Raw genomic sequence first — 15,591 nt, 5'->3', positions numbered from 1 at the left:
GCCAGAAGAAGGGATGGATGAATGAAACAAAAACACTGATAAGGACTGAACAAAGAAAATATTGGGAGAATGGCTAGATATTACACCAGAAAAATTCCACTAGTCCTTGATGCTTTCTGATACCAAAAATCACACTATATCAAGACCATAAAAAACTTACTACATGACCATTCTGGGCATAATTCCTTGTGTTATGACATCTATGCTTCAACCCTTGTATGTCAGCATAACCAAGGCCATGAAAGCAATGCTCAGAAGAAACTGGACTGAGTAGTATAGTGACAACCAACACATATTTATGTTGTCTGGAAGAATGCAGCAGACCAAGCTATGTCTGTCAATGAATAGTGGTTCATGGTCTGAGCTAGATCAAATCATCAGCATCCATGCCTTTAAAAAGTGCTGAATTTCAAATAAAATGAATGACAGATATTTTGTGTGAGGACAATACTTAGCATTAACATTACCTAGAGAGTCCAGATGTAAACAGATATGACAGCTATTATGTAGCAATGCATGGAATGATGATAGATGAGGACAAACTGTCACTTTTCAAGAGTGCTGTTGGCAATGTGGAATTTTGAGAGATGTGATGCAGCAGACAGAACTCCAGCTACAAAATAAGACATAAAATAGGAAAGATATGATTTCGATATAGCCATTTTTTTCCATTGAATTTTTTTAACTGTTAAAAAATATTGGGCATTATTAGATGACAGATACTGGTAGGAAATACAAGAGAGACTGTCAGTCACTGGTTTCTTGTAAACTAATCAATTGTAGTTTAACAAGAGATGGTAAGTGCACTATCCACACTGTCAGGCTATTGTCAGACTACGAAAAGAGTTAAATTATAAAGATTGTAAAATTTATTATATCATGAAACACATTTTATGGCAGAACCAAGTTTTTTATTTCATTCTGGAAAGAGGGCCTCAAGAGGTCTAAAGTGCTTGCCTTTAGCAATCACTTCAATTTCACCTCTGTCTGTATGGGATCGAGTCTTGGTATGTGAGAAAGCTGCAAGTAGCTTCACATGGGTCATGCTTCTTACAGGGTTTCCCCAGATTCTTCCTCCATCAGTTATGCTGGCCACCATGTATAGCCTATCTTGTGCTGAGAAATGGCATTCAACCCTAGAACAACAACATTCTTGGTAGAAAATGGGGGTGGACTTGTACACTTGTGCATGTTATACAGTAATGAAGTAGACGTGCAGTTAGCGTCAAGATGCTTCTGTGGCCTCAGGGTTGGGTAAAAGGTAGAACAAATGCAAAGAATGGTTTTTCATTATGTTCATTATGCTTGTCATTTTCATTTTGGTACAGCTCTTAAATTCTCAGTATATCACACATGCAATGAGTTGTACTCAGTTGGATCCAGGGGTCCTGGGGAGGGAGTGTGAGAGGGGTTAGTGGAGTTGCAATATAGAACATCAAGATATTTCAATATTTGTGCCAAAAAATGGTCTTTGAGAGAATTATTTTTAGCATGGTATGGAATTTGATCCTTTCACTGACCTTCGGTGCCCAGAGCAGGGGTCAGCAGGTGAAAAAAAATTAAGATGTCACTAAATGAAAGTTTTAATAGGTATTACATTTTTAGAATTTGACCAGTTCTGTTGCAGCTGCAGCCTTCTAACCATATCAACACAGTCACCAAGCAAGGTTTTAATTGATAAATGTTTTATAATGAATAATTGTCAATAAAGATCTTTATGCAAAAGGTTTTTGGCCTTTTTGTATCAATTGACTTTATTTTCTTGATTCAACCAGTTTGGGTATGTGAGAAAGCTGCCAGTGGGTTGGTGGTTCTTATTAGGGTTTTCAGAGTTCTTCCTCCACAAGTTTTACTGGCTGTCATATCCATTCTACTGTGTGCTTAAAAATTGGCATTATATCCATAACAGAATTGAATGAATTATGGTATATTTATCTCCTGCACCCCTGCAATAATCCTGTTAATTTGGAGGTCAGTAACATCTAGGCCAATGTCACTGAAAATATATTTTGCCTATGTATTTAAATCTGAGATAACTTTAATTCTAGATGGTAGATTTCAGGGAAATATGAAGACAAAAATTCCCCTGTGGCCCAGAAATAACTCTTTTAGATTTGAGGTAAGTAGGTTCAATGTCATGGTTAGTGTCACTAAAACAGATTTGGAAATTGCCCAAGAAAGAGTAGAGTTGGGGTGGAGGGAGAGGGAGTGTACCATTTATATTAAGGTTACTGTTGCTTAAACAGATTTGTCTTTTATGCATCTTTGCTGATCAGAGTTTAAGTTCTCTTAAATCAGTTGCAGCAAAATTTGGTGGATGTGTATAATCATTTTACCTAGCACAGGCCCCTTAATTAACTTATTTTATTAAATGTTTGTGTGCCATTTGTAGTAATATTGTTTTCTCATGGTCCCATCAGATCTGCATAGATGGCATATGTCATTACCCTTGTCTGAATGTAGCACAGTAACTTATGATTTCATTTCCAATAGGACGTTACATTGTCAGAAGACCTAGTTTGTGCTCAGTTTCTTGTATGGAGTTATGGTTCCTGTTTGATTCTTGTTACTTCCATTTCTGCATGATACTTCTGAAGAATTTAATGGAAGGTGTGAAGGTTTACATTAGAAAAACCTATGTCAAGTATGATTTTAACTTTATGGTAAATTTGAAGAGAGTTATGGCCACTATTTTCCGTAGGAAAGGCAAGGAATGTGGTCTATCTAAAGAATTGATTACATTAATGCCTCCCCTTGTTTAAAGAGGGATATTTGTTAGGTTCATTTGTTTTTACCAAATTCTGTATATGGAATTGTAGCAGGAAAACACCCAATATGTAATGCATGTTAAGTTCTGGCCTATGGATATCAGGAGTAGAGTGGGGATAAGGTGTTGGGAGTTGGTGAAGGGAGTAGATTTGTGAATTTACAGTTGAACAACTTCAGATTACTTTAAATTTGAAAGAGGCACTTTTAAAAAAATGGAGCTTTTGCAAGTTATACCCACAACATTTCCTCCAGTTAGATGTGAAACTTGTGAAACAAGTTTGCCAAATTTTATATATCAGAATCTGGTCATTGTGTTATTTTGTAATTTTATTTTCATATGAGCCTCAGTTAATATAATGCCTATCAGAATTTCTTGACAGCTTCACCCTAAACCTTGTTGGTCCTAGTCTAGTCAGTGTGTCAAACAAAAAGAGTTTTGATATATACATTTCACTTCTTTGTAAGCACAAATCTGCTGATTATTACAGGTATGTAGGAACATCAACCTCATTAAAGTGTGTATGGAGACTGATCGTACAGTGGTGTTGCTGAACCTGGAAAACTTGTATGAGAGTCTTTATGATGCGCTCAATCAGGTATGTTGATTGATATAATAAAGTATAAAAATTGAAATTATGTAAATCTTCATTTTGACTATTTAATCAAACTGACTAAAAGACAACATAATTTTAAAACAAAATCTGTGATAAATATAATTTCAGATAAATTGTTAAAACTTCTTTAATAATTAAAACTATTTGTTCACAAAGGATTTTTAAAGATAAAAATCATTAGACTTGTTACATAACTTCTATTTAAATAAGCACCTGTATGAGATCCTATCTATTTAGTGTTATGTTTTGAGGTTTAAATTTTTTTAAAAAAATAGTGTTTCTCGTTTGTTTTCTTTCATTTTTGTTTGGGGATTTTGTAGCGTTTGATATTTGTGGTTTTGTTTTGTTTTTCATAGTAGGGGGAAGTGGTTTACATGTTTTTATATCATCAGTGTTGTGTAAGCTGTAGATGAAAATTAAAAGATTATTTGACGATAAAACTTCTTACTTGCCATAAAATGACAATTTGGTTCCATTAATTCTGATAATGTTACATATTGAACCACCAGATAATGTGAAAGTGACAAATTTGATGAATGTGTATGTCAGGATTTAAAAAGGGGAGGGAAAAACAAGAGCTAACTGGATAATTTGTTCTGGTCACTTATTAATATTGCACAAAAACTAGACAAATGATTTATGATGAAAATAAAGATATCTCTTTAAATGTTACATTTATCTTGAATCCATTTTCATGTCTTAGATAGGTCTTCATCTGGATTAATAAAAACTGGTGCACCTTGTTTTCTTGCATACCTTATTCAGTCTTCATTTCTAATCTAGTTTTAATTTAGGTTAGTGAAAGCTCATTTAAGTAGCATTATTATGTGAACTAATGCTATTGAGATGCATGCCATTTCTGGGACCCTAAGTCTACAGGCCAAGTTCAGTATTGCCTCCTGCATTTAGTAATTGGAGGTCTAAAACAGAAAAGAACCTAATCTCAGTTTGCTTCCCAACTCATAGCCAGCTAACTGAATAGCTTCCTCTTTTCCTTGGAATTTTTTCAAATGACATTGTGTAACAAGCAGCTCATCAGAATTTGCCTTCATTGTTTTTGAACATCTTTCCAGCCAGTTACACAACTTTTTATGTTGATTCAATGTTTTTTTCTTCTGAATTCATGACTTGTTTGAGTGTTTTGTGTTTCTTGCCATATTTTTGAAGGGCTTGAATGATTTGCTTAACTGTCAGTGCATCTGTTCTTTGTTCCCATTCTCAGTAACTGGTGTTCAGGCAAGTATTATATACCTTTCATTGGTTCCCAGTTATCTTGTATTTTGTATTTTTTTATTATGTCGCATGGTGTGGGTAAGTGTAGGCTAAAGAAGGCCTCATTGGATAAACTCATCACTGCCTATCAAGCACTGGGTGTGCATACACACATGGATGTCCTATATGTTGTCTGTGTATGGAAAAAGCATTTAACTTGGCAGAAAGTCACTGAATTTGCTGAGGGAAGAGAGATGTATCCATTCCTTCTCTTTGCATTGAAGTCTGGAACCTGCATGGATGGGCAGTCTTGGAGGAGATCATTCTTAGAGTCTGTCATATTCTTGGCAGACAGCCTGTTAAGATTCTGATTACTGAATACAATAGTTGATAGTGGCCAAATATAAATAATATCTTATTTGAGACAAAAATTAAGCAGCATCACATAAAAATGTTTAGTTATGCCAAAACTTTAATAAAATACTTTCATAAAAAATTTTCTCTCAAATATTCAAAAGAAGACATTTATTTCCTAATTGGAGAATTCTTGTTGGGGTGCATATTGTATCCATAATCATGTGAAAGCATGAGACAAAATAAGAAAGGAGAGCTGCATGTAATTGACATTTTATTTTATTATCCCTGCTGTTTCCAAATTCATAACACCTTAAGCATGGAAATAAAATTTCATTTACATGGACATGCAGTGTAACTTGAATAATTGGTACTTTTAAATTTTTCGGTTAACTTTTTAGTCAGTTGTTGGCACTAGATTTTTGTTATATGTTTACTGGTAATAATATGTCAGCTTTCTAAATATGAAATGATACTTTATAGCTTCAAACCAATCTGGAAAATATTTGTATCGATCTTTTTCAGTACTATGTATATTTTGGAGGAGAGAGATATGTGGATCTTGGCCTGGGAACTCATAGAGTCAAGTGTAGAGTGCACAAGAATTTCAGGTACCTCTTTTCAGATGGTAGTAAAATCCACTTTACACACATTTTAAAAATTAATGTGCTATCTAATATGAAGATGGAGAGGTTTAAATTACTGAAATAAGGAAACTTGAAAGCTATTTAAAGCATCAAGCATCAAGATGAAAATGACTGATCATATTCATGTGTCCACCTTCTATCAAATAATCTAGCTCATCCATGGTTGTCTATCTGTTTTGGTTTGTACTATAGTGGGCTGGTGTGATTAATACAATACTGTGTCAATGCGTTGATCTTTGTACTAATAATAGTAGTGTACAAAGAAAGAGTAATTTATAGTTTAAGGGTTATATAACAGAAGAGTTTATAGGATGGTATATTGTCTGTTATCCCTCCAGAAGGTGACACTAGTTTGTTATCATTGCTCTTCTTAAACTACTTGAAACTTTAAACATTCACATTCATCCATTGATCCATTTATTCATAAATGAAAATTGTGCTGCATGGATGTCCAATATGGCTACCACAACAGCCATCTTGAAAATCTTGTTATCACTAGTCCTCTGGAATGGATGGTTATATCAGCATGAGGTTACTGAATTACTTATGTTGTCTAGTTTGCCCTAAATTTGGCTTTTTGTGTGAGCTTCCAAAGGCCTTTTCTGGTGTACAGTTTTACAGAATTGATAACTCAAAACATATTCTTCACCACATGTAGGTGGAAAGCTGCCCTATCACCAGAGCAGACATAACCATGCCCACCTTATTAGCATAGTACATCACAGCAAATATTTTATGGTGGTGAATACCCAAGGTAAATTGGTGCATACTGAACATTTTATACAAAAACGGTTGAAAATTTTTCATGTTATGACCATTGAATGTTATGTGCAGTTCTGTCAGATAGATAACAGATAATAGACCTGAAAGTCCATCAAGCTGCCAGTTTGTAAATCATGTGATGATAGTATGGGTAGGTGGTCCATAGGTATTAGCACATGTTAAGGTTTGAGTCACATATGGCAATTTGTTAATTAGTTGGTCATGTTTATTTTGGTTCAGTTTTTGCATTTATTTCACTTTTAAAAATGTGGCTGGGTGATGATGTATTGCTAAAGATAAGAGGATGGTGCATTCTTTTCCTGTAAATATATTTTACTGTTGAAATTCTGTGATATCAATGTTTTATTAATTTTATGTGACTTTTTTATTGGCACTGATCCAGTCATCTTTGATTTTTTATATTTGTTTTTAGCTTGTTCTAATTAGCATATTCAATGTTATTCTGTCTGTGTGTTTGCACATCCATCTAAATACCAGTTTATGTCAGCTTGAAGCCTTGGGTGTTATCTATTTTTCTCATCTTTGATCTGTCAGTTGAGTGACATCCCATTCTTTGACTCAAACATACAATATTTTGTGTGTCGTTCACACATAAAAAGACATCATCCATCATGATTGAATTGTCATTTTATTCACTTTGCAATTTATAAAATGTGATTGTTCAATTTGTTCAGCAATGTCTTTTTGATAGGGAGCATGTAAAATCCAAAATCTTCATATAGTAGACAATTAAGAAGCATGAATGTGTAACTAATGATATACAGGAAAGCTAAAACTTAATGATGTTAGTGATATTTCACTTTAGTTCCACAAAATTGGAGTGAGTAAAACTTTTGGTAAATTAAAAAGTCAGTAATCAGTGATTTTAGATATTGAGTCTGATTTAGAGAACCCCTAGGCTATCAGTTTGTTGGATCATCAAAGTGATGTTTATTTATGAACTGAACATCCATATGCTGTCTTCTGTTCAGGACCAACTCTGATTGTTTAATAACTTTTGCAGGATCATGAAATCTTGTATTAGGACTGATCCAGATATGTTACCAATGGAATGTTGTATATATTGTACATAACAGAAGGCCTCAGGGTAGATTAGTTTTGTAACCTTCTGTAAATAGTGTCATGATTATTTTTATCATGATTATTATCATTATTATTATTATTATTATTATTATTATTTTACTTCTTTTCTCTGTGTATTCACTTTACACTAGATTGCTTGCACCATGATTGCATTTGCTTCTTTGGGGTTACTAAGCTCCATATATAAGAACATTTCTATTCCAATGGGATTCTCCTATATACCTAGTGGTACAATCTACAGGTGCTGAAAGCTACCTTTTTCATTTTAATTTAAATCCACATAAGAAAAAAGAGAGAAAAAATACATAAATGCTGATCTGTATTTTAATTAGATTTTTGTTCTTTAAAAAGGGCACCGTAATATAATGTACACGATAGTTCAGTGATGTGAGAGAGAGAAGCATTCGTCTCTGACCACTAGACTCAAATTTCAGGGCCTTGTGTTCTGGTGAAAGTGTATCCCAAAGGCTCAAAAAAATGATTATACAACTCAGCTGTGACTGTTTTTTGTTGTTGTTGTTTGCAGAAGATAAATCATTAAGTTTTAAAGATTTAGCCTATTAAGTTCATGCATTTTATTCCTTCTTTTATGTATCACAAAAACATTGATACAGATAAAGTTTAATGGTAATAAGTTGAAATCTGGAAATATGCCAACTTTGAATACCTTGTTGCAGCACAGAAGGTTATGATTGAATGTTATATTTTCCCCTAGATTGATTGTGGTAGCAGAAAAGGATGTGGTCTACAAGAAGTTTCCAATTCCTCTCATCAACCGACTTGAGAAACATTTTCTGACAGTGAATACCATCTTGAACCGTTCACAGAGTCATCTGGCAGATAAGCTTAAAAAATGGGCTGAGAAGTTTACATATATGCAAAGGTAATAATATACACTGATGGTTTCAGACAGGTTAAGCAGTTTTTATTTCCTTCATAGGTGTTGAAATTGCTGAAGTAATTCCTGCCAAATATTTATCACTAAGATTTGATACATCAACCAGTCGACTTTTTCAGGCTTCCAACAAGTAGTTTTAATTCATAATCACAAGAAGTTACTTCTGACACTGAATAAGCAAGACTAATGTGTGTACAAAATGATTTACAGGGCTAAAAACAAATCATTATGGCTCGTCAGTATTTTAGGCTAATTAATAGACAATTTTTTATGCCATGAGGTTAAAAGGAGAAAAATAAAATCCTGCTTTTCTGTCAGTTGCTCTTGTCCTGTCCATGTATAAAATGTCAAAAATATAAGTAAACGAGGACTATTGTTCAGAAGTTTACAAGTAATCAATATATATATAGTTTAGCTGCATGTCCAAAGTTAATTATTGGAGCCATTCGTAAAAAAATTAAATTTCTAAAATTGTGTTAAATTTTTAATATGAAATTTGTTACTTATTAATAAATTAGAATGAAGTAGCTTATTGATTGTGTATTAAAGTAATTTTGTTGGAAATCATAAGAAATAGTCTTGTATGGAAGTATAGTAGTAATAAATACATGTACTAAATTATAAAATATATTGACTTTTTATGTGTACATAAGCTTTGTGTTTAAGCTCTTTTGTAAGGGATAATTAAGTTTAACAGAGAATATGGTGGCACTGTATTTGTAAGTTCTTTTCCCAAGAAAGCACTAACTGTCAACATCTTTGACATTGTTTAGCCCATTCTTGTTATGACACAGTCTGTTGGTCAGATGAAAGTGACTTGTAAGTTTTGATTGTTGTTATAGTTTGGATTTAATTTGGATATACTTTGATTTTAAATCTGGTGTTATGAAAGTACAGCTGGACTAAACAATGAGACTTAGAAAGTGACTCCCTCAGCATATTTAAGAACAGGTCATCTAGATGCAGTATAGATTCTAAGGAAAGAGTCCCTGCCTAAATCATACTTAAGTAGCATTATTTATTTACTTAGGTCTCAATTTTCATGGATTTGAACAAGAAAATAAATCAAAAGACATTTTCATGAGTTCTTGAATTCTTAATTTTGCAAGTCAGTTTTCATATTTGTCATTATTTAATTATCATGGTTTAACTTCTACAAATACCCAATCTAATGAATACAGAAAACTAAAACTATGCAAACAGCAGACATTTGAATGACAAAAACAAAACTAAATGTACGAGCACAATTAAAAACCATGTTTTCTTCTGATATCAATAGAAGCCATCAGAGCCAACAACTCGTGTTCATGTGAACCTCCTGGGAGGGTTTTTCTTCTGAGATTAAGGCTGTCTCCTGGTTCTCCATTCACTTATGTTTCTGTTGGTTATAAATTTTGGTTCCAGTGTAGTATATTTACTATAATACTGCCTGGAATCATCTGACTGAACTGATAAGATAATATAGTTGCTAATTTTACTCTTTGATCTTGTTAGCAGGATTGGCTGATCCCCCTTTTTTGTTTGAAGTTTGTGGAGATGCATTGCACTTTGTAAGAGAAGCATAAAACAGTACACATTAATCTTCACAAGGTCTGTTCTGCTTCAGTGCTTAAAGTTGTCAAGGTGCAATAGGGTCTATACTGTGATGATCAAAAGTAATTTGGATAGGATTATCTCCTAACACCAAAATCCAAGCATTCATAATATCACAGGAAATTCAGTGATGGATGGAAGAGAGAATTTTATTTATTGTGATCTAAGGTTCAAAAGGACTAGAATATTTATATATTGATATCGTGTGTCATGCAGAAACGCTATCTTGTAAAAGCATATTTATCACAACAACAAATCCATGTTTGCACAATCTGCATCAAATCTGGATAAAGTTACATCCACCAAGACACTACTTGCTAGCATTATAGCTGAACACATTTCTACCATTTCTAGTGGCAGATCATTTTCCAGATGTAGTCAAAATAATGTTCCTGGACTCGGAAATCACACAAAAGGTTTTTGCAAAGGGACAAACACTACTCGAATTGTACCATTTTTATAGTTCACAAGTAATCGTAATCTTAATTGTAGAATAATATGAATAATTTATTATAGAAATTCACTTAGAGCACAAGCAGTGACCACAATTTTTGAGTCAAAATATGTGTTCAACACCACTATGAACCACCAAATCACAAAAGCTGATAGGAGCACCATTGACTTTGACTTAATCCTTTGTAAACATGGATGTAAACCAGACTAAAATATGTATAACTAACTTCCATTGTAATCCATAATGCCTGGAATGAATGAGGTCTTTGTCTTTATCTGTAATACTAGTAAGTGATATCCATTTTCCAGATTTGATTGTCATTATTAAAGAATGGTGATATTGATGATGATGATGATAACAATAACAACAATGCCTGCAGATAGGCTTAAATTACAAGGGTTGTGATGGTATCATGTATGAGTGTGTGCTTCATGTGAAGAATCTTAGTGAGACTAGAACAACACTATAAAGTACCAATCTTAGAGCAGGCAGTCAGCAATCAAGCAGAAAACAATTTAAACTTCATGGTGAACTCAGTAGAGTTGTATTAACTTGATAATGGTGTTGCCAAGGCTGTCCACAAATTCAGTAGTGGTGTGAGTTGTTAGGTCATTGAGACTACTGTACAGTGTATGTGGGACCAATACATAAGGTTGAAAAAGCAGGATGGTTGAGTCATTTTCAGTCTTGCTTGACATGGAGGTGCAAGATTGGCTTAAGAAAGTTAGAATTAATTGGGGAATGATAAAATTAATATAATATGGATTGTATTTGCTGGGGCAGATACTGTGATTGCCAAGAATGCTTTGCAGGCAGTTGCGGAGATGGTGCCAGGGTGCACAAATTGTGCAACATTTGTACTCATTCATGCACTTGGAGAGTAGAGAACTCCCACAAATTAGTTTAAAGTCCTGCTTTTGAAAATGTACTTTGCAGAGTATATAATTCTTTTTTAACCATTCACCCTTAAAATGCTATGCAATATGAGTCACGCCAGCAGAGGTATCATAGAGCTTTCACAAAATTTGTCTTTTTTTTCAGGTAAGCAATAGTCTTTATTGGCACACTGGGCCCTGGAATAAGCATTATGCCATTGTTTGAACCTTGCTTTAAGGATGTTTTTCAAATGCATGTTTAAATTAGGGACTAATGAGAAAACCTAAATTGGCTGATTTCCAATGTGGTTCATCTTCAGATGAAAATTTCATTCAGCCAATACTGGCAGATGACAGTAAAGATGAAAATTATGTTTAAAGTTATGAAATATATCAGATTATTAGAACTGGGACAGTGTTCATATAGATACCAGTGAGTGATTTTAAGCCCGAAAATGGTGTTAAATATGAGTCAGATGTACATGCTGGATAGACAAAAATAGAAGGCATGCTGGTCAACACCCCTTTCAGCAATAGTTTGAAATGAAATGTAGAAAAGACAGAATATCAAGCCTAAATAAAATTCATACAATTTAAAAGCGGAGTGCAAACTTTGTTTCTTTTTCTGAAACAGTTGAGCCATGCGAGATTATGTGCTAAGGAAACTATATGGTCCTATGCTAAGGGTTAAGATAAACTGAATAAGTAAGATTGAAGCATGAAATTAAGAAATGAAGATATTTGTTTGATCACTGTCTGAACAAACAGACTCTGGGATTCATGGACTTAAAACCCTAATTCAGTATTATGGAAGAGTCAAATCTGGTATAGTAGTCAGTTAAGTACTAATTTAAGACAATGAACCTTTTTGGCATAGCTTATGTTAGTGATACATGTTACTTTGGAGTAAAATTATCCAAATGATAATGTTACACGGGGGGAGTGAATGTCCCTCCGTATTTGGTTTTCGTTATCTAGGGGTTGACCGCCCTCGATGTTATTACCCGGTTCGAGTAAATATAAATATAAGTGGTGAAACTTATAGGTGGAATAGATAGAGATCTGAGCAGGTATATAGAACAAACCAGCACAAGCCCCCGTACATGTAAACAAACAATTTAATCAATTACATACAAACACTGTGAAAATTCATTACATCAGGAATGTACTCTGCTTTTAGAAATTTAACTTTCACCGAAATACAAAGAAAACGCAAATAGATTAAAATAAGATAGTCGATCTGTTACTGATAGATTTAGTTCATCATAGGATCGAGTGAACAATCGAAGTCAGCGTCTTGTACGGTTTCATAACCTGCTCGTCCTCAGTCTGTTTTTGCTTCCTCTGTCGCTGTTCAGACCCCTTGGATCTCGGGATGATACTTTCTACCACCCGTCTCAGGACACTCTCAAAATACTTCTTCAGAGATTAATACGTCGCAGGGTTGCGTCACAGGATTATATGTCTCACTGCACTCTTCTCTATGCTTCTCCGTATAGGTCTCAGAATAACATCCCTCATTCGTTCTATACATCTCTGGAGCTATTTTCTCCCTTTTAAATAAATATAAATAGAGACAACCTAAATTTTCCCGTTATTTATGAAACGGTTAATTCTTCATTATTCTCCCTCGTTATCAGATTTCACTATCAGTGCTAAACAGACGCTAAGGCTATCAATCAACTCCACATGTCCTATAATGACCCTATTTAGTCAAATGGCTAATTCGTTACGCCTTGACCTTACACATTACCACATACACAGCAAATAAATAGGATACATCACGTCAATCAATTACTAGATCATTTCCGTCAATACACACTTATTCTTAATCATACGTGAAATCTTCTAAATTTAGCGAATTCACACAGATTCTTGAAATCATATTAACTAATGTAATGCATTAAATTCTTAGAACATAATTCTTATGCGAACAAGACGACAAATTCAAACAATTCGTCAAACTTATCTAAAGAAGATTAATGTACAACTTCCTATGCATAAACTCAACACAGTTATACTTCATAAAGCAAATTATTACACGAATGTAGAAAAAAGATTCATGCAGATACAAATAAATAACTTCAGCAAAGCCTTATATATGGCATCAACAAATTACATGGAATTGTCACACTACCTTTGCTGTCACGTTTCTCCCTCTAATCAGTAAATTAGTTCGTCAGTTCCTTTCGACAATCGTCCCCTTTTTGGACAACAGTTCCTTTTAACGAGAATTTCTTGCAAATTCTCGGAGTCGTAACCTTTGGGTCTCCTCTTGTAGGAAAAGCTTAGACTGATTAAAATTCGATGCGGGCGATATTAAAACCTATGAAATTTTGTGTTGGAACACGCCCTCTCATTTAACGTACCAGTCAGAATCAAATATCTTTGCCGCCTTTTTCCAGTGGCGCCAAAGTCAGGGTCAACTTGACCCTGGTAGTTTGAGTAACAGAGTTTCTGCGTTCTCTCAATTGTGACAACTTTACCATGAAAATGAAGTTTTCCTTGTCCTAAATTATCCACCTGGCTGCTGTATAAACAAATGTTTAATTAGGAACAGAATTCTCCCTCTAAAGGACATTACTGTACACGGTAGTATGGCGATATGATACACGCTTGTCTCCATAAATCTAATTAATGGTTGTCTGGTCTCAGCTAATGTATTCTTGTTAGATCGACATAAAATTTGCCACTTCACATAGGCCCCCCCTTGAAGAGTAAAATCAGGGATTTTGCTCTCCAGATTTTTGGAGATCTAATCTTATTCAGTTACATGACCTCAGGTGAACCCTTCACCTCAGACGTCCCTAGTCTACTTAAGCAGTCAGCTCCTACATTCTCGCTGCCTTTAATGTATCGTACCTGGACTTGGTACTGCTGTAGAAATAATGACCATCTCATTAGTCGTCCATTTGTCAACTTAGCTTGAGCTAAATAAGCTAGTGGTTGGTGGTCAGTTTCCAAAATAAATTTTTGTCCATACAAGTAACGTTGAAATTTAGTTATCCCAAAGATAATTGCCAAGCATTCTTTCTCAGATACCGAATAATTGCGTTCTGCAGTCGATAATTTCCTGCTACTGTAAGCAACTGGGAATAAGCTTCCGTCATGCTCTTGTAATAACACTGCCCCTAAACCTCTATCACACGCGTCAGTACGTAAGACAAAATCTCGGGTCACATCAGGCAATTTCACTACTGCGTCTGACGTCAGTCTGTCCTTTAACGTCTGAAATGCTCGTTCACATGCGTCTGTCCATATAACTTTAGTTGGAGCTTTTTTTCAAGTTAACTCAGTTAAAGGGCTTGCAATAGTGCTGAAGTTAGCAACATATCGACGATAATACCCTGCCAGTCCCAAGAAAGATCAAACTTCCGTCTTAGTGGTCGGTCGTATCGCGTCCCTAAGTTGGTCGACCTTTGAGCTATCTGGGGTTAACGCATGGCACTTAGATGGTCGTGCGGTCAGTCCCGTTTGTCGAAGTCGCTCCAAAACATTTTTCAACAGAATGATATGATCGTCCCAAGTAGCTGTCGCTAAGAGTAAATCGTCCATGAAGTTTGAAATTCCAGTCCCCCTTAATGGTTCAAGTAGTTTTCGCATCATACGTGTGAAGACACTCGGCGCATTCTGGACCCCGAATGGCATGACTACCCACTGGTAGGTCCCATCAGGAGTTGCAAAGGCGAGTTTTGCTCTGTCTTCACTTCGAACTGGTATTTGCCAGTATCCCTTGGACAGATCGATTTTCGAAAAATATTTCGCGTTGGTCACCCCTTCAAATATGGACTCAGGGTCAGGCAAAAGTTCCACTTGAAATTCCGTGATCCTGTTCAACTTCCTGTAATCGACGCAAAATCTGTGTGTACCGTCTTTCTTCTGCACTAACACAACAGGAGAGCTATACGCCAACTCCGTGCGTTCTATAACTCCCAAGTCTAACATAGTTTGAATTTCATTTCGGACAGTTTCTAATTTTGCATAGGGTAGCGGATATGGCTTTAACTTCACTGGTTTCTCATCCAGTAATTTCAGGGTGAACTCCTCCAACTCCGTCTTGCCAGGTTGTTCTGTCAAGACGCTTGAATAATCTTGGAGTAACGACTCCACGTCCCGTCAAGCACAACGTCGACGTAGGTTTCTTCCCTCATCAAAGGACAACTAGGGAGTACTTCCGCCTCTCCTCCGTTGTCATCGACTTCTTCTGTTACAACTGTAGCTACCACGAACTCTGTGGGTGTTTCTCTTTCACGGTAACGTTTCAGGAGATTTACGTGGTACAACTTCTCCTTGTCTCCTACCCGGATAC

The 15,591-nt window shown here is 35.1% G+C and overlaps 1 protein-coding gene across 1 annotated transcript in view; it reads left to right on the top strand.

The window, feature by feature from the left end:
- LOC149786021 (E3 ubiquitin-protein ligase rnf213-alpha-like) overlaps nucleotides 1-15,591 on the top strand; it is a 559,813-nt gene that overhangs the window by 267,138 nt on the left and 277,084 nt on the right. Inside the window, exons 35-37 of the mRNA XM_089978097.1 lie at nucleotides 3,258-3,365; nucleotides 5,475-5,560; nucleotides 8,178-8,345. Of these exons, the coding sequence (XP_089834223.1) occupies nucleotides 3,258-3,365; nucleotides 5,475-5,560; nucleotides 8,178-8,345 (362 nt within the window). The remainder of the gene's footprint in view (nucleotides 1-3,257; nucleotides 3,366-5,474; nucleotides 5,561-8,177; nucleotides 8,346-15,591) is intronic.

Source organism: Sinohyriopsis cumingii, chromosome 12, assembly GCF_028554795.1.
Source record: "Sinohyriopsis cumingii isolate HCF-2022 chromosome 12, ASM2855479v2, whole genome shotgun sequence".
NCBI classification, from domain to species: Eukaryota; Metazoa; Mollusca; class Bivalvia; order Unionida; family Unionidae; genus Sinohyriopsis; species Sinohyriopsis cumingii.
The sequence above is the reverse complement of the archived record's forward strand: the minus strand, read 5'-3'. Positions and strand labels throughout refer to the sequence as shown.